Below are 18,479 nucleotides of genomic sequence, written 5' to 3' on the forward strand. Positions count from 1 at the left end.
TGTATAGGACCGCGGTGGACGCGAGCGATCTGGACGGTATATGATCGCTGTTCACGGTCGTCCACCGTCGTGAACCGTAGTCTTCGTCGTCGTCGTTCGTCGTCGTCGTCGTCGTCGTCGTTGTCGTCGTCGTCGTCGTCGTCGTCGTCGTCGTCGTCGTCGTCGTCGTCGTCGTCGTCGTCGTCGTCGTCGTCGTCGTCGTCGTTGTCGTTGTCGTTGTCGTTGTCGTCGTCGTCGTCGTCGTCGTCGTCGTCATCATCTAGCAGCTGAAAAATGTTGGACGAAATAGAAATCCGTTTTCGATGCTGGCGGCTTCGCGCTACCACAAGGCCCTGCTTCTTGTGGCGCCCAGCAAAGAGGAGCTCCCATCGAGCTCTGGTTTTTCATCATGATGATGACAATGATGATCGTCACCATCATCATCACCAGGCGGAGAATTCAGACTACAACGACAACAATAACAACGGCTGGTCCTGCTGTCGCTGTTGTTATTGCTTCTGCGGGCGGTGTTATTGCTATTTTAACGGCGCTCCCCATTCCTTCTTGTTCCCTAGGGCTATTTGATTCGACTTCTTGTTTCCTCTGATGCTTTTGATTTCTCCTGCTTTACATCATCACCATCATCGTCAAACGGCCGTTATCTTCAGCACCAGCGACAACATCAGTATCATCACGAGGGAAAAAATTGCTTCTATTTCTTCCACCTTGTAGATTTATTGCTGTATCGTTTCTTCCGTATTTTTTGTTGTGTTTCTTTTTGTTTTTTAAATAAATTTCGTTCTTCTTCAAGTACCTTTATTTTTTTTGCCTTTATTATTTTACTACTACTACTACTACTACTATAATTTTGCTCTGAACTTTTACTGCTGAATTTACGCACGTATATTGACGTACACGAACGATTCAGATATTTCGCATTAGCGGCTGCCGTGCTGAAGTCGAATGAAGACAGAAAAGGTAGCGCGCAAAAAATGTGACAGGATAACAGACAACTGAAAAAGGTCGTCGGAACTGGGAGAAAATCCAAGGAAAAGGAGAGACGGGCCGCCAGGGGGGACCAATGTCGGATAGGTGAATTCGGATGTGTGAGAATATTAAAAAAAAAAAAAAGAAGGCAAAAACGATACGAAATATAGAAAGGTTTTCACAATACAAATGTACAGCTGTACATATTGGACTCTGTGATGGGCCTATATTCTCCGGGCATCCAACGTCGATTTTCGCTTCAGTATCGTATAGAATAGAACTAGATAGAGCGTCTTCCAAATGAAAGCGTGTATCGGTCAAACCACTGTGCATCTCATCTTAATCTCCTTTTTTTTTTTGGTTTATTTATCATTTTTATCTAGAGGAAATAATCGATCTCTATGGTCGTTGTCGATCGTATGAAGGAACGCAAACGCATTGTTTGGTGTATTCCGACGATAACATTTATTCCGTACGAACGGCGGTCGGTCATAAAGGATCTAATCAAAATACAGTGAAATGGTTCTTCTGGAAGGAAATCTATTTTTCTTCCATGGTATCCGCAGTCACCAAACCAGCCACAAACCATCATAATTGGCGAAATGCCATCGTACAAATTGGGACCTCTTCCTGGGGCTATCGACCGACATTTCTGGTGATTTCAAACGACCCTTCGATTCGAAATGGGCAAATGCTGAAGATTGCATTTTTTTCAATTCGGAGTCAGTTCGCCCTTAGGAAATGCTGATATTTCAATGGACCCAGTGTGATGTTGCCTAGAACGTTTATATGAAAGCGTACGCGGCATACAATAGGCTCATTTACTATGTGCACACATGAAACCTTTGCAATTTTGTCAATAAGTGATTCTTGTTTCAGTCAGGCGAAATGAAAGATCGAGACTGGCATGCTTGACGTTAATACAATAGTAGTCGCATTTAGGTATAGAAGAAGGGATTCCATCTAGCGGTTTACTCCAGCTACGACAAAGTGTGAGACAAGGGTTTGCGTTAGAGGGCAAACTACGACTCTCACCTGTGTTAGCGTTCGTAGGCTTGTTGAGATTGGTGGGTGGCGTTATTAGTAAACTGTTACTGCTGCTGCTGCTGCTTGAACTTCCGCCGGCGCTGGTAGGCCCAACGTTAGAGCTGCTACTAGTGCAGGTGATGCTTCCTCCCAAACTGGTTCCACAGGGGGCAGTGGCCCTGTGAACTGATTGCATCGATGGAGGTGTCATCAGTAGACACGAAGCTGTAGATGCAGTTGACCCGGATCCCATCTGGGAGCCTCCCAACATCGGTGGAAACATCTGCAATTTTTTATCAACCAAACACATATTCGGGTACTTTATTTGAGCCTAAGCATGGACGAGCTGCATATAGATGTCTATCTTGTCATAACACATCCGGGATCTATGACGCCAGTCGTATTGAATCACACCGTTTATGATTATCATCTATTATTGTTATTACTACTATTTATTAGAATCAGCCAGTAATGATGGACAATGGTAAACATATTAAGCGCATGGTTCGCTCGAACTTATGAATAGCATAGAAATAGTTCTCGTCGTTGACAAAGATGAATCGACCAGGTCCGGATAGGATAGAATGTAGCTATGAGATCATATTTAGAGAGACGCTAATTGTTTGTTAGCATCTGATCAGTGATTTGGCGCGATTTTCGACATCGGGCATTGCCGTTATCGTCATCATCACCACCACCACCACCACAACATGACCATCGTCGTGCTATTACGGTAATCATTAGGGGTTGTGCGACAACAACGCCACCGCCATTCGCACGAAAAACAACAATGGCGGCAGTAGCCTGAATGGCAGTAGCGATATCATTGCGTCAATGCTCCCCTACCACTACCAGAACTGTCGTCATTAAATGTTGTCAAAAGTTGTTGTTTTTGTTGTGACTAGTCGCTATTCTCCCGCTGGTTGTCATCGCGCGCGCTGACCGAACGGTCTCGGTCATCGAAGCCACGAACTGGTCAATAGTTACGCTGCCACAACCTCTGGTCAGGCCACCACCCGAAGAAAATAAACGAAAAGACCGAATAACATTATATAAACGATAAAAGCACACGCACACACGTTGTCAATAGACATCGAAGATATCATTGAACAAGTGTGTAGACAAAACTAAGTTGACGACACAATGGCGGCGGCGGCGGCGACGACGACGACGATGGCTACAACGACAACACCAACGACAACCTCAACGGCCACAGCTCTAACAAAGCCAACGGACAACAATAAAAGCAAATCAGCGAACGATGAAAATTTACATACGAAGAGAAACACGTTCATATATTTATATAGAATCAACAAAAATAAGCTGAATAAAACGAGGCTGGAAAATCAACGCTTTTTTGTCGACCCATTATATATATATATAATATGCGACAAGCGTAGGGCGCACATGCACCCAGAGCAACCTCGCAGTGCAGAAAGTGAGCCAGCTCTGGGAAGATGAAACAGGGAGCGGCGGCGGCGGCGACGACGACGACGCCCAAACGCTGCTTCTCCGTGTGCTTCTGCTCGTCGTAGTAATAATAGTTTGTTTCGTCAAGTGACAGAAGGATGGAATAGGAGAACAGAATTGCCAGCCATAGAACGAGCGGACGATCTGCTTGACCTCCTGCTTCTGCTGCCAGGTGAGAACGTTACGGCGTCGAACGATTGGCCACAAACAAGGCATGCGCATTCTCGAACTCTACTATATGTCGCAGTTGATTTGTTTTGGTAGCAACATCTATTCAACAGCTACTTGCTAGGCCTATTAAAGTGATATTAGATGAAGTGTTATACTTTAACAATAAGTAAACTCAACAGCTTGACGTCAATAACGTCGATTTTTTTTTATGGAGGGCAGGACGTCTCTCACTTCACGTAACTCTTGGATACTGTTAGTGTCAAACTAAAATTCGTCACAGAAAAACAAATCTTGAACCGAATCGGCGCTCCGTATTCCATCATTTTGAGCTCGCTTAACGTTACGCAGACAAACAGGCCATCGGTACTAGACGCGAGAATTTCAGGACTGCGACTTGACTGATGTGGATTACAAGTGTTCGTTTCTTCTCTTTTTGCTCCGATCGATCCTCAAAGCCCAACGCTTCGTTCTGTTTGTTGCCTGCTCGTTGAATGTCTGACTGGTTTTAATCGAAAAGTAACTGCTAGGAAGAGAATAATGAACACTGCGTTGAGAGACCCAGGAGAGATTATTGGCTTTTACGGTATGATAAATTGCTTAGCCGAATCAACTCAATTGCCTCCCGTAAACAACAGTTCCGACTTTAGCAGCGTTCTAAACTGAACAACAACTACAGGTATGGCCACTTCACTGATACAACGATACGGTCAATGAACGATAGTAGTTTGAAGATGTCCAATGGTTTACCGCTATCCAAATTGAAAAAAGGCGCCCAGCTTCGCAGCAGACGATCTTGTGGGCTGTCCAAACATCATACACAGTAGAAGATGTTTCGTATATCGAAACTGACCACATAGAATAACTCATAGAGCATTTAGGTGCGGTTAACGTTGTGAGTGGAGCGGTCCCCATGTTTTTCTAGCCAGTATAGAGTCACGTAATAATCTAGGTTCGAAGCTGGGTGAGGGCACAGTTTCGTTCAGCGCTAGAAGCTGACTGGCCGCCTTATGGCCGTAATGCTGAACGTCAATACCAGACGTGAAACTCGACAAATCCATACTTAAGTGTGGTTCACAGAAAATAATCGCTTATGATTATATAAATATTATACATATATAATCATCTTAACATTTTCTGCGTTCGTCTTACATATAGTGTTGTATAATTTAATATAATTTTTTGTTATGGAATTAGTTATTGCAATGTTCCTAGTGGTCAAAACCAAAGGGTTATTCTACCAAAATCAATGAAAATTTTGACAAATTCTATGATGAAACAGTACCTTTCGAAGGCTCAGGATAGCGCAAGAACATAATCGTACAATCCATTGCTCTTTGCGTCGAAGCGACCAACTGTATCTGAAAATACGACTGCTCTCTGAGCTAGGCAAACATGTATTTTTCCCCATTTCTGTTAGTGTTTCCTTAGCCTTTGCCATGTCGTCGAGCGTTAAAAATAGACGTTCCTAGTGCCAACACGATGTTTTTGAGTCCTCTTCTTCACGTAAAGATATCCTTACATATTTAAACTGTTAACCCAGTCTCTCAGCATAGGTATTTCTTGTATTCGGTCGCCCTTGGCGATCAGTCTTTTTTGTAACTGAGTTTACTGTTTGATAGTCGAACGCGCAGGTAGTTGTTGTGTCAGTGTGTTTCGTCGCAGGTCATACCGACGGTCTATAACACAACCTATCTATATATATAATGCGTATAACGTATATCCCAGTATCAAGGTTGCTCGTTCGCTGTATCCAACTTCTCTGTCCCGCGAGTTTCCCCCCGTCTGTTTGCCTGGACGTACGACCGCTACTCGTTGATCGTAACATGCCTGTCTGGCTTTTGTGCTTCAACGATTCTATTTATATTTTCCATGAGTGTGGACGCGGCCGGCGCCGTTTCCTATCAAGTGACAGAATAGTTTTCACCCGAATTTCGAGCTTCATTAGTGACTGTCTCAAGTAATAGATGTAGGGCCCTATCGTTGTCGCGTGGCTAGAGAGAGCTTACGCGACCGCGCTCGAACCAGAAGCCACTGCTGCTGCTGCAGCTGCGGCAGCATTGACTCCTACGTCGTTTCTCTTCGGCGGGCAGCAGAATAGCCGCAGGCTTTAGCGGCAGCTTTTTCTTGTTTGCCTGCTAGAACAGGCCAAATTCTATACTGCGGGCCACATCACCTTGCCAACTCTTCGATGATTGTCTCTACGGTCTGTGCCGTAAAGATTGCTGGTGAGTCTACTTCACAGGCCATCACTACCATAACAACAGCAGCTACGATTTCTACTATGCTATTGCTACGGGTAGCAGAACTATGAATGTCGATAGCGCGTAGGACTTACCAGTTTGGCAGGTGGCGGCAATTGTCAGGGTCTGTCAACTTGACACAAGCCCCGAAAAAACCGTCAGCAAGTCGCAGTCGTTGTTATATCCGTTCTCCGGAGGTGGTCACCAACGGAACCGGTCGGTTCGAACTCAACTAAAACATGTAGATGCCCCTATTTTTGTCTGTTGAGTCATAAGATGACATTAAAATCATCAAACAGATGAGGGCCAAACATAAGATGAAAATGCAGACGACACTTGTTTGTTCGATAGCTGGCCTTTTCACGTGAGAGGCAAAAACATTGGGGATACACTACGGACCGGGTTTAGATACATGGGGACATACGCAGTGGCAGTTGCAATCGTACGATCAGAACTGCCAATAGAATACACCACTTGAGCAGTCTGGCCAGAGATGGCTTTAAACGATGTTTGATTTACGATATTCAATCTACCGGGTTCATTTCGACCTCTAGCCAATGCCGGATAGGTGGTAGGCAGAACCCATCAGGGTAACAGTATGAAAACCGTAGTCTCTCTTATTTCACCTCTGCTGCCTTCTATTAAACCTAACTGAACGAGAAAAAACTGCACCAGTGTCCTTTGGAACGAATCGTTTCTACAAACACAGGGATCGGCGACTCGAAAGACAAGTTTGTGCGTATTGTGTCTTCCAGGATCAGGCAGGCGCATAGTAACTGAGGTTGGCACAGAGACGGAAGCAACTTTTCGGCCTGTTCTTGTCCGATTTATAAAGTACAGGCAACATATAGACAATGTCGATTCCTGTGACAATCTTTTCCTACTTGTTCAACGCCGCACGAAAGCCTGCTTCTTTGTTTTGTTACGCCGTTTCGCCATTGAGTTGTTATTCTTTGCTTCACCCCTTCTAGTTCGCTGAAAGTCTTCGTACGCGCAGAGTGAGTTGACGTGAGAGCTCAACAAACAATTGTGTCTCATCGCCCGCCTGCTTCATTCTAGCCGATAATACTTAATATAATCTATATATTCTTATACCGATATGAATATGCTGGCTAACAGCTAATTGAGCCATTCAATGTGCCCTGCCAGATCAACGCGGACATCTAAACAAACGCGGTAGGTATTAAGGAACGTCAACCACAGTGGCGATGCCGGTAGAGATGCGGCGTATTGTTGTTAAGTTACTACGAATTTATTCGACCGTCAGATTCTTTGTCGTTCTCTGTTTTTCTACTTTTTGTTTGTTAATATAATAATAACAACGATAACGACAATATGTCTAAGATATGAAATCTAGTCTATCCTTTATGATATCGTTCATGCTGCCTATCCATGCTATGTGTTTCGTCTTATCTTTTGTTAATTAGTAAAGCATGTTGCTGTACAGGCTGCACGTAGCTCCGAGCTACGCTAGCCAGGTAAGTTCTGATGTATAAATATTTATGAAGGCAATATTTTTTCGATATTCCGCTTTGGACCCGTTCAAGTAGAGTAGAGCGACTGCCATAGGTTTCACCGCTTTTATGCCGTTTGGAACCACCGCCTGTGATTGTCATGCCGACTTGACCTTATTGGTGATCGTCGCTGGCTGGCGTGCATCAGGCCAACGGGTAGAGGATCTGATCATTGACATTAGGATGACTATGTAGCAGTTGTCGAAGTGTGTCAGTCAGCATGACAGCAAAGATAGCTTTGTCTACGTCATCCAAACAGTGAGGGGCCAAGGGGGTCGCGCCGCAGAGGGCTGCCTCCTTGGGCCACCGCCTAGCCCACTACAGAACGGCTGCTGATCTCGCCGTTGGTGTCGCTCCAACCAACGGACCAGATCAGACGAGATGATGTTATAACGTCGTGGATATAGAGTAGGACAGTGGTGATGGTTTATGGTAGCATCGTTTTTTTCGTTCAGCGATGTCACGCCGACAGTGACGCTAAACGATAGCTAGCAATAACAGAAACACGACTAGCGGACAGGGAGACGTAAAACCAGCAACAACAACAACAACAATAACAGCAATAAATACAATAACATTTGTGCAGCGTGGGAAAATAGATGTTGTCCAGTTAACCGACTGCACGTACCTAAAATGCCATCTCATAGCAGCTACAGACCGCTTGTGAATGAGTTCTGTGCCAACTGATTTCCGATAACCACCGTACTACATTAGTTGTTGGCCAGAACTTGGTGGAAACTTGCTACGGAGAGCCAATGTAACGAGTCTTACTATCTTGTATAGATAAAAACGGAATAAGATATTAAATTAATTAATGCACTTAATGCAATAAGTGCACTTAATGAAAAGCAAGTTCAGTAGAAGGAAAAGTTTGTATGGTCGCGAATTTGCCCGTATTATTCTATCGTACGTCGATATACACCATAAGGCATACGCGATAATATACACCTTCCCAGTTTGATTAGTATAGACACCTAAGAATTATACCATAGACGCATTTGAAACATCATCGGTGGCTTTTTGGTTCACGTGGAACTCTAGCAAAAACTCATGTCAAATCCTTGTCACATTCTCTGCAAAAGCGTATTTTGCGTCCTTTTACAGAAGCTCTCCAAAGCCAGTGCAACACACTTTTTTCTGAATGGTGGTTCTAATCAGGCGGGTCTGATCAACGAAGACAGACTTCGTTTCGTGCTAGAAGTCAGCCGTCTGTGTGTCTGATAGAATGGCTAACGGCGATACCGGACATAAAACTCAAAATATAAAAGTTCGCCTGGTCAACGCGAAACGATGACGACTTCAAACCAACTCATCGACACCCTAGTTAGCAGTTTTTATTTCGAAATATATCTGTTTATTTCCTAACGATGCACGTAGGATATTTAAATATCTACTTTATTTTTTGTAGCGGTCAGAAATGACTCTTTTGTGGACTACGCGACTAAGCCGCCTGCGCTTGGTCTTCTTGTGCGCACGGGACCGGCGAACCTTACGAGCTCGCATTAGCTTTTAATAAAGCGAGCTTCTATCCTTCAGATGCATCGGGCCTTTCTGTCTTGCCAGGTAAAGGCGTTCGGAGGTATCTGAAAGATCACTTTGTCAATGTAGCGCTGCTTGTTCTAAGAGTTTATAGAAAGATCGTTTTTCAAAGAACTCACGAAAAGTCCTCTGTGTGTGGAAGCCCTAACCGATACAGGCTGGCCTACTAAGCTTGGACACTATGTGATGCCTCTTTGGCACGACGCGGCATAGAACAATGCTAGAAATATGAGGGTGACATCGAGCGACGTCAACTGACCGTTGTGAGGGCAAAACGAGGCCCATTCTCTTAGCGCTTTCAAAATATTAGCATTCGAGTGTCACCTCATCACGAAGCTGAAAAGGAACCCACTGGGTTCGTCACGAATGAGACGCCGAGCTGTCAGTGGGGGGGGGGGGGGGTGAAAACGGCTACTGAATTAACTGGTAAGCATTTTTGGACCTTTTTGCCTCTAGTTTTTTGGCGATGATAGAACAGCAAGAACAAACCAGAAATATGATTTAGACATTTGTGCGGATGTTGACTTGCGAGATTTGGTCTAGTTGTGTGTGGTGACTATATGCCCGCTAAGCCTACTGAGACTTCTTGTGTATCTATTTCTGCCGTGCCCTGTAGAAATAAAGCATCTCTAAAATTGGTTACCGTCTTTATAATTAAACGCTAATTTTCGGTGGCGTTTCGATGATGCAAGGTTTAGTGGTACAGTGATGACGCTCAAGCACGTCAAGTTCTAGAATAATTTCAATTAACCGGTACCTGTGAAATTAAAATTTCTACGCACGATAATTTTATAGGTAATTTTATAAGCCTATAGCGGAGCAAGTGTACGGAAGCCAGTTTATTGATTGAAAAGACTCTATTCTTTTTTAAATTACTTGTCTTTATTCCGCTATAACAACGAATAATTTCGGCATCTACCATCATATTTTGTTTATCTCTAATAATTTAACGTAGTAATTAAAGTGATAAAAATTAGCACATTTACGTCATCATTCGTACGCCTGGTAGGCGCATACTTCCCTCAACCGCGAAGACTCTAAAATAGTGACCTAATTTCCATTTGAGCTATCGCTGAAGCCTTACGCATCTCTTCTTGAACAATTTTATCCTACAGAAACCATTATTTTTTGTACTCAGAACGCGATCGTAAAGCTATGCAACACCGTCATCGTAAGCTGAATCAAAACATGGACATTCATCGCTTTAGAATCATGTAAAATGCTTCCATCGCTACAAATACGCTCTAAAAGTAAAAACATTGCCAGTAAAATTTTGCGAACTCTCCAAAAATAAAAATCAAGTAGTCATTTGAATTCCTCTTCCAGATCACTGTAGAAAATGTGTTTTTTTTTTTTTTAACTGATGTCGATGTATCCGTTGACGGCAGTCGAAATGACTCTAATGATGTCCCGATTAAAATTACTCTTCAGTAGTCTACAGCCCGGCTCACCGAAGCGTGCAATTCATACCGTCTCTTTTCTTGGGTCACTTTCATTCGCACGTCACTGCTATCGTTTAATCTTGCCTGGACTTGGTTACGATTTAGCGATGCGATACCTAAGTATCCCATCGAGAAGTGCGGATACAGGTCGTAGGATGCACGCTGCTAGCCTGCAAGCCGCCCAGGCCGTTTTTCTCCGCCGACCCAAACCACTGTCGAAAGACCATTTGCTGCCGCGCTTCTCTACCTTGTCACTTTGTCCATTGGTTTCCCGTTGACGGCGCTGCTGCTGCTGCTGCTGCTTTTAATAATGACACCCGGGTTGTAGGGTCCTAATCGTTGCGATCCGCTAGATGGCGTTAGGCCTGCTCATTCATCAACCGTCGTCGATCGATCACCTGTCTCTTTTGTGAATTTTGGCTTTGACAAGTGGATAACGGGGGTGCAGCATGCACATGAATGCCCATACAGACAAACGGATATTTAGTTAAAAAAAAACTAGTTCTTTTTTCGTTTTAATCGGCGACTAATCTTAAAATGTCTAGTGCAATGTTTCCCTCTGCACGGGGTACCAGTTTCCCTGTCTCTGTATATTCGTTATAGCTACTACTTGACGTTGTGCTAACAAAACTTCAACGTTTCCGGAAAAAAATTGTGCTCAGCGAAAAGATAAATCAGCGGATGACGCGCCGACGCGTAAAGGAAACGCATCCCGTCACCTGCTCGTGTACCTGTCTACTGCGTATGGGCTTAATCAATCTCGGCCATATTTGAAGAACATAGAAAGTGACCGTTGCACATGTTCATTTACACTTACATCTGCAAAGCAGAAGGACTCGGGAAAACTACATTGAAGTCGTCAGTGAAGCTTGTCCAGTTGATGCTTCTGAAGAATGAGTTCCTCACACATGCATATGCACACATTTACGCAGGTACGAATCGTAGGATCTGTTCTTCCACATGGAACGGTATTCACGTTGTTCGAAGAACAGCAATGTTGCATCGGCTGCTGCTCTAACATGGGTGCAGTATCCTGTATTTAAAAGAAATACTCGCTGGCGTAATCACTGTTCTGTTCATCGGTTTGCAGAATTCCCCAGCCCAGTACTACCGAACTTTAGTGGTGAACTAACAGTTCGTAGTACACACCGACATAAGTATCAGAGAGTACTCAATTTGGAGAATCGGGAATTGCCGTAGCAATCGTTGTTGTACATCGACAGCAAAAAAGGCAACGAAGATCAGAGAGAAGTAGAGAGGGAGAGAGAAAGAAAGAGGGGGGGGGGGGGCGAAGGCGTCAATATCGAGGTCGTCTCTATCCGTTGCCGTTGGTGCTGCAGTTGCAGTCGCTCACGCACATGCAAGAATGCGTCGTTTTGCTTCCGTGTGTTCTTGCTTCGTTTGTTGACTGCTATCTAAGTCCATTTCTCTATTTGTCCGTCCTGTCTAAATCGTCTGACCTCCGTTATTTGATGATTTGGCGAAGTCGCTGCTGAGCTGGGGTGCCGAAGTAGGCTAGTGATGTCAGCGGTATTGGTCGATTTCGAGGTTATAGAGCATCACAGTTGCGGCAACTGCCATAATCAGGAGACCGCCAGACCTACCACTATAGTTGACTACGATACACTGAGTAAGTGCATCTACGAACGAGCTAGCTCTACTACTGAAATAGGCCAACTAAGGACGGACCTCTGCTGTCCGCCGACGTCGTCTCCGCTGCTGCTTCTGTGTTCAAACAAGAGCCACATGCCACATGCGATGCGACGTCGCTGGCATGCGTACTTTGATCAGGTCTACTTGGTGCGGCCGGCTCTAGACCCGCCTGTTGGTTGGCCTGCTTGCCTGTGTATAAGACAAAGCCCATAGCCCATCAGCTATGCATCCTGCGTGTGCCCATCTCTACGGGACGGAAACATATTCTATAGCATCAGTAAGAGCATTTGCTCGCTTTCTAAGCTCAAAAAAAGATGAAAACTTTTAGCGACATCTTCCTGCTCTCCTTCCATCGTCTTATTTTTCCACCGGCACCTTGTCGCCCTCGTCGCTGTTGTTGGTTGTGTCGTCTTTTTCATCGTTACCAGCGCCGTTTTCCCGTCCTCTTTATTTCATGTTTTCGCAGTGAACCTGACTTGCGCGAATGTTGCTGCTGCTGCTGCTGCTGCTGTACAAGTGTGTGCGCTCTCGTATATGAAAATGGTAGTCCACTCTGTGGGCTCATCTGTAATGCTTGCTATGATCCCTGTTACTACCACGTTTGACGCCTCGACCCTGGCCACCATTGCCGAGCCTGATTCAAACTCCTTTCCGGCTATTGCCGCCTAAGATATTACCGTTATTCGCGAATTGAAAAGGCAGCAAATACTGCTCCCGCTCGGAGATGCTAATGAATAGCAGTTGCTCGCCATGAGGCAACAACAACAGCGGCTGCAATCGGTTTCGCGTTTTTGATTCTCGGATACCAGTGAACACACGCACGTGCATATATATATATATATGCGTGTATGATATGTATCCGCCGTTCGTTCTAGATCGTAAAGCTCTTGTGTAAGTCAGCAGTCCCAGCAGAGGTTCACTTGTCGCCATTGAGAGAAGACCTGCCGATGTTGTAATGGAGACAGGAAACGGAAAAAAAATCGCGGACGAGTGCACAAACCGAGAAGTCTCAGGACGCAACATAACACACACACCAAAAGATACAAAAGTCACACCCACGAGGATGGTGTTAGGGCAATGGCAACCCTAGAAGGACTCGTTGTAACAACATAAGCAACAGAAGCCGTAGCATAGGACATATGCCGTTGTCACTCGATGGTGTGCGCGCGTCAGGTCAACCGATCGACCGACCGACCCGGCCGGCATGTCTGTCTATTTACCTTTGTGTGACGGGCAAGCTTGTCGCCGCCGGACTCTCTAAGAGTCGTCAGAGCTGCAGTGTCATAGGCACCGGTTAGTTTTCGCCTGTGGTAATTTCCATGCGCAGCAACCGCTAGCGAAAGAGTTTTCCATATCTGTTGCCATCACGGTGGGCATGCCCTGCATCGCTTATCATTGCATACGGAAGGGGGTTTCTGCTAACTAGGACAAGTACCTACGACTTTTTCAGCGCTGTGGTTTCGTCATTTTTGATGATACGATGTACCTAAGTATTACACAAGGACGTGACATGGTGAACTAACTAGTTGATGTAAGACACGTGAGCTTCCTGGATTCAATATGGCGTACAAAATACGCATAGAAGACTCATCCATGGAATAAACTGTTGCGGCGGCATCAGCCGCGGTTCCTATTGTTGCTACTGCCGCTACTTCAAGAATCAGTGATGTCAGACGTGCCAGCAAATGGTCATCGCTCATTTGCAAGCAAAAGCGCTTAGTTGATTGTCGTTTGGTTCAGTAGACACTCGCACGATCTACATATTTGAACGGGTGATTACAACGGCACCGCTAATTCTTGGCTTAGCCATGTAAATCGCTTTAGCTTCTTCGCTACTTCAGTACAGCTCTTAGGCAAAGCGAATCTCGACAAAGAAGCGGCCGAGGTTTATTATGGGATGGCGTCCGCGCCCGTCTACGACCACACAACCCGTTATTGTGGGTCCGGTTCATTCTTCACAGACTTAGCGAACCTCGATTGTCTGTTTTGTTGTCCTCCATATCGCTACACATTTATCTAGGCTACGAGTGAGGCATCTCGAAGCTTTACGCAAATTTCTACTGCAAAGGTTCACATGGCAACAGCAGCTCGCGATAAGCTATAAAAAATCAGTGGCCACTTACCTTACATGTGTTTTTTTTCTTTCGGAGGTGAGAATTTTATTAAAAAAAAATACAGAAGAAAGCTCAGTCAGCTTGGCTACTTCGACTAGCGGAAACGCTGCACTGGCTCAATAAGATGATCTGTAGACGTTGTTCTTGCCAGTACAAATGGTGTTTCAGTTAAATCAATAATCACAATACAGCAGAAAAATGTTTTCTTTGCGATTTTCTAATGGGCTAATGAGGAACAGGTATGGCTACTTTTAGTCGCTTTCAGCAAGAAATATTTACGTTTGGCAGAGGCCTTCGTCCCAAGGCGGTCGAGAATGGATTAGGGATCTGAAGATCGAACGAAGAAGCACCCTCTGATTACCGCCCGAATTTGGTCTTCTGACCCTTCGTTATCTGATACCTGATATACGGATCAATCGACACCGTCACTCTCATTGCACGGTGTTTGGGAATCGTTGTACTTTATTGTACTTCGAGTCTATCACAGGAGTGTAGGCTCAATACAGACGGCCAAGGCGAAAAAGTTGCCGTTTGCAGATGTTTGCTTCTCCCTTTGCCAGTGAATCTCCATAGAGAAACCTAGGCAATGATAGCCAGTCGACGTATGGCTGATTGAGACAATTGCCGACGAAAACGACCTAACGGTAGTCGCCGATGCATATCAAGCTTGGATGAGGGTTGTTCCAAAATCCTTGGAGATATAATCTTAGGAACACGGTCCCGTTCCGCTGAGTGCTTTAGGCGCCTCTGTAGAACGTTAGTACCATTCTCAGATATTGTATAAGGGCACCAAGTCAGGGGGCAGTGGCACCGATGGATAGCTAAGCTTCGGGTCGATGCGAATGGATACTGTACAAATGCTACGGCTGCAATGTCATCGAACCCCCCGTTGCACATTGACTCTGTCCTCCTGCAGCAGTCGGACAAAGAACGAAGAGCTGGCCATTGCACTGCTCCTAGCTAACCTCAAAATACCAGCGAACGCATTTAACGTAGCCCGATTTAGTAACATAACAAGCTGCTGGGTCGTCTCTCGAATAGAGTATGGCGGGCTGACTGTTACTGGGAGTGAATGGTAGAAAGTAAAGGTGCATTGGAGGATCAGCCATTGGGTTTGCTCTTGATGTGGCTGAAGATCACGTGCCATTTTTGGATGATGCCCTCATCGCGTCAGGAAAATGTTGACTTTAGGATTCAGCAGAAGTGCGGGGTGTCATTGCAAGCCGCCTATGTACTGCAATTTCTAACTCCCTCAAATAGTATTTGGACCCAACTAATCATCAACAACGAAGGCGCCACCAATCAGTTGGAGAATGATATTGTATTCCCATTTGACTAGTAAGGTCACTGGAACTTGCTCTAGCTACCATTTCCCTAGCTAAACGTTAGAGCTTTTGAATAGTGACTTTGCCCATAGTAACTAAACAATAACGTTATTTATTATTGTTATCGTTTCAAAGATAATTCAGTCAAATCATGACGTCACTGTATCATATTTTCCATGCGCACGTATTGTACGCATGAAACTTGCCTTTTGGGTTCGAAGCGCAGCGGCCTCGTTCCTCCTGAACCTCGATGGTCTTCGTATTGCGTCAGGTTTAATAATTACCGTCATAGGTAATGTGAACTCTAATAAATCATTACACCTACCTGGTGTGTCAGCCTGTTGGCTAGAAATGCGTCCCGAATACGGTCAGGAGATTGGGGATAACCCGCACTCCCGCTGGAACCAACGCCAGAGCCCCCGACGGCCCCAGACGAAGAGCCGTTTGATGCGGTACTACTGCTATTCCGCTGTTCGGGAAGTGATGAACATGAGGAGGTGGACGCGGGACTGAGGGGCGCGGATAGCGTTACTCTACCGCCAGGCGGTATCACCCCAGCTGGCAGTGCCAAGCCCCCCAAGGCGGCTTCTGAGCTGGCGCCTGTTGTCAGGTTTCCGCTGCTACCGCCTGGGAAATTGGCTCCAGGGTTAAACAGCTGGCCACCAGGAAGTGACGTCATTAATTCGATAAGCTTGCCTGAAAGCGAAAGCGACAGTAATATTATTATTCGAGACAAAAGACAAACATGGTAGTCAAATGCGTAACAATGTTAGAAGTTATTGGCCAGTAGAACGATGACGTGTGATTTATTTGTCATAGACAGGATATGACGAGTGAGCGTGGGGAGTATGATATCAGTAACTGTTTAGCCGATAATATCCTTCTTGCGACCAAACTATGAACTTATAGAATGCTATGTAGTTCTGAATCGGTTTGACCACCTTCAGGCAGGTAAGCGTTATATCTCTGAGAGTGATCAGTTAAAGGAACATAAATTTACGAAGCCCCGCTTGCACGATAGTTTGTTTCACATTATATTCAGTACGATACCACCGTGCTTGATTTCTGAAACTTCATCATTCACTCCTGCTAAATGGCTATACAAATGCCATCAACATGGCACTTGCACTGTTCGTCAATCGCAAAATATTGGAGAAGTTTCCTAGAATTTCTAGTAATGCAAGTTAAACAATCCCTTACCACTTTGTGGTTAGATAAGAGCAGATTGCTGGAAATGGCCTGAGGCCAGATCCAGCTTATCTGCGCGAAGGCCCAGTGCAGCGTTTCGTTTTTTGTATCGCCGCTGCGTCTATCGTAAAAAAAACCGTCAAATAGTTGGCGGCTAGCAAGTTTGTCAGCACGCAAACTACAAACAGGACAACTCAGGAGTCGGCCTTTGAGCTAAGTAGTTCCAACTTGACGTGAGCAGGAACGAGGACGGCAAAGAAGATTAAAGCCCTCATGGTTATTCCTTTTTCGTAGCCTTGGCTTGAGTTGTAATGTTTGCCGCTTCGCGTTAGATGCATACCAATCGCGATAATTTTCATCTATAATGGAGCCTACATACGTATACTAGAGATCAGAAGGGGGTCTAACGGCGAATTTTGACTTTTATTATTTTACCTGTATACGTGTGTAAGCTACAATGCTGTGAACGGTTTCTATCTTTTGCCTTTTGTCATGGTAACGTTTGTTACGCAGCTATCGCATCGTGCTTCAGATAATTAAGCTTGACTCTATAAATCAACGAGCTATAAACAACAATTGCTATCTTCATAATTGAGCTTGCATAGTCACAACTTCAGCGCGATGCGGCAACAATTCCAAACGTACCGCAACGTCGGTCGTTGCATTATCGATCGGTAGTAATCGGTCTGCTTGTTTGCGCTTTTAAACACCTTAAATTTCAACCACCGGAAATCTTCCCAAGAATAATCTAATCAGTAAACTGCATTGTTTAATGTTACATGCCGTTACACAATCCTGATCATAAGCAGTCTTCAGCATTCGGTATTTTCCAGTATCCGTTGAGTAGTAACGGTGTAACGGCGTCTAGTCTCCGCATCTTCCAAATGTGCGCGTACTTACATAACTGCCTGTTCCATATCTTCTCAATACGTTCCTTGCGTAAGCAACGCTGTCGGGTCGGGTCGTGCGCAAAACGCCGCAACGGTCATTCCGCATAAGCACGACCAGCCTTGTTGTCTTCAAAGTCGGCATAATACGTCGGTTTAAAATGTATCCGCCAACACCCGTTAGAGAAACGAACATGCAATGTAGGGGAAACGGAGAAAGAGGAAGGGATTGGGAGGGGGTAGACGTGAACGGCGTCGTCAAGGATCCGCATCCGGACACAGATGCGCGAGACGAGGTAAGGGAAAGAGGTGGAGTGACATACGGCCAGCAGCAGCGGCAACTTCAAAATGTGAGAGTTGTCCGGGAGCAAACAGTCGCAGCAGCAGCAGCTGCTTTTCTCTAGTCGTTGGTGGAGGGAGGTGAACGGTTCGAAGGGTATGAGAATGCCGCAAGGGGCTAGACTTCGGGGCACTCGGTCGAGAGAGGAATGTGCGTTGCTGCTGAAACGATGGCAGCAAGAAAAGTGATGCAGATACACCAATAGACCCAGCAGGCTTGCGGCTAGAAACGCCGCACGCCTCAAAGGCCTACTCTGCTTTGCTTCCGTAACTGAACACAACCATGACAGCTAACGACGGCAGCAGTAGCAGTCATCCTTCGCTCGTAATTTTTAATCAGCAGCCGCCGCCACCGTTGCCGTCGTAGTGGAGCTGCTAGCCCAGTTTGACCTGGCTGGACGTACGTGCTGACAGCAGCGTCTGCAGAAGCATGCAGGCAAAGCTTGCTCCTTTGTCCTGCTGCCTACAGCATCCGGCTGAAGTCTAGAAACGTTTAGAAGTTGCGAGCGTTTGAGTGGTATCCTCTCGTGCTGCCGTAGGCAGCAGGCGGCAGCAGTATAGCTGCTACTAAAGGCCTCCTGTACTCTGCGGCTACTAGTAATATC

General features: G+C 45.4%; 1 protein-coding gene across 3 annotated transcripts in view; it reads right to left on the reverse strand.

Moving 5' to 3' along the window:
* Positions 1 to 18,479, reverse strand: part of LOC111253100 (zinc finger protein castor homolog 1-like) — a 118,051-nt gene that overhangs the window by 23,274 nt on the left and 76,298 nt on the right. For all 3 annotated transcript variants that reach the window (XM_022812030.2, XM_022812032.2, XM_086992351.1), the window contains 2 exons: positions 15,786 to 16,156; positions 2,002 to 2,275 (listed from right to left, as the gene is read on the reverse strand). In XM_022812030.2, coding sequence (XP_022667765.1) covers positions 2,002 to 2,275; positions 15,786 to 16,156 — 645 coding nt within the window. The remainder of the gene's footprint in view (positions 1 to 2,001; positions 2,276 to 15,785; positions 16,157 to 18,479) is intronic.

The sequence above is a fragment of the Varroa destructor genome, unplaced genomic scaffold, assembly GCF_002443255.2.
Source record: "Varroa destructor unplaced genomic scaffold, Vdes_3.0 BEIS01000006.1, whole genome shotgun sequence".
NCBI lineage: Eukaryota > Metazoa > Arthropoda > Arachnida > Mesostigmata > Varroidae > Varroa > Varroa destructor.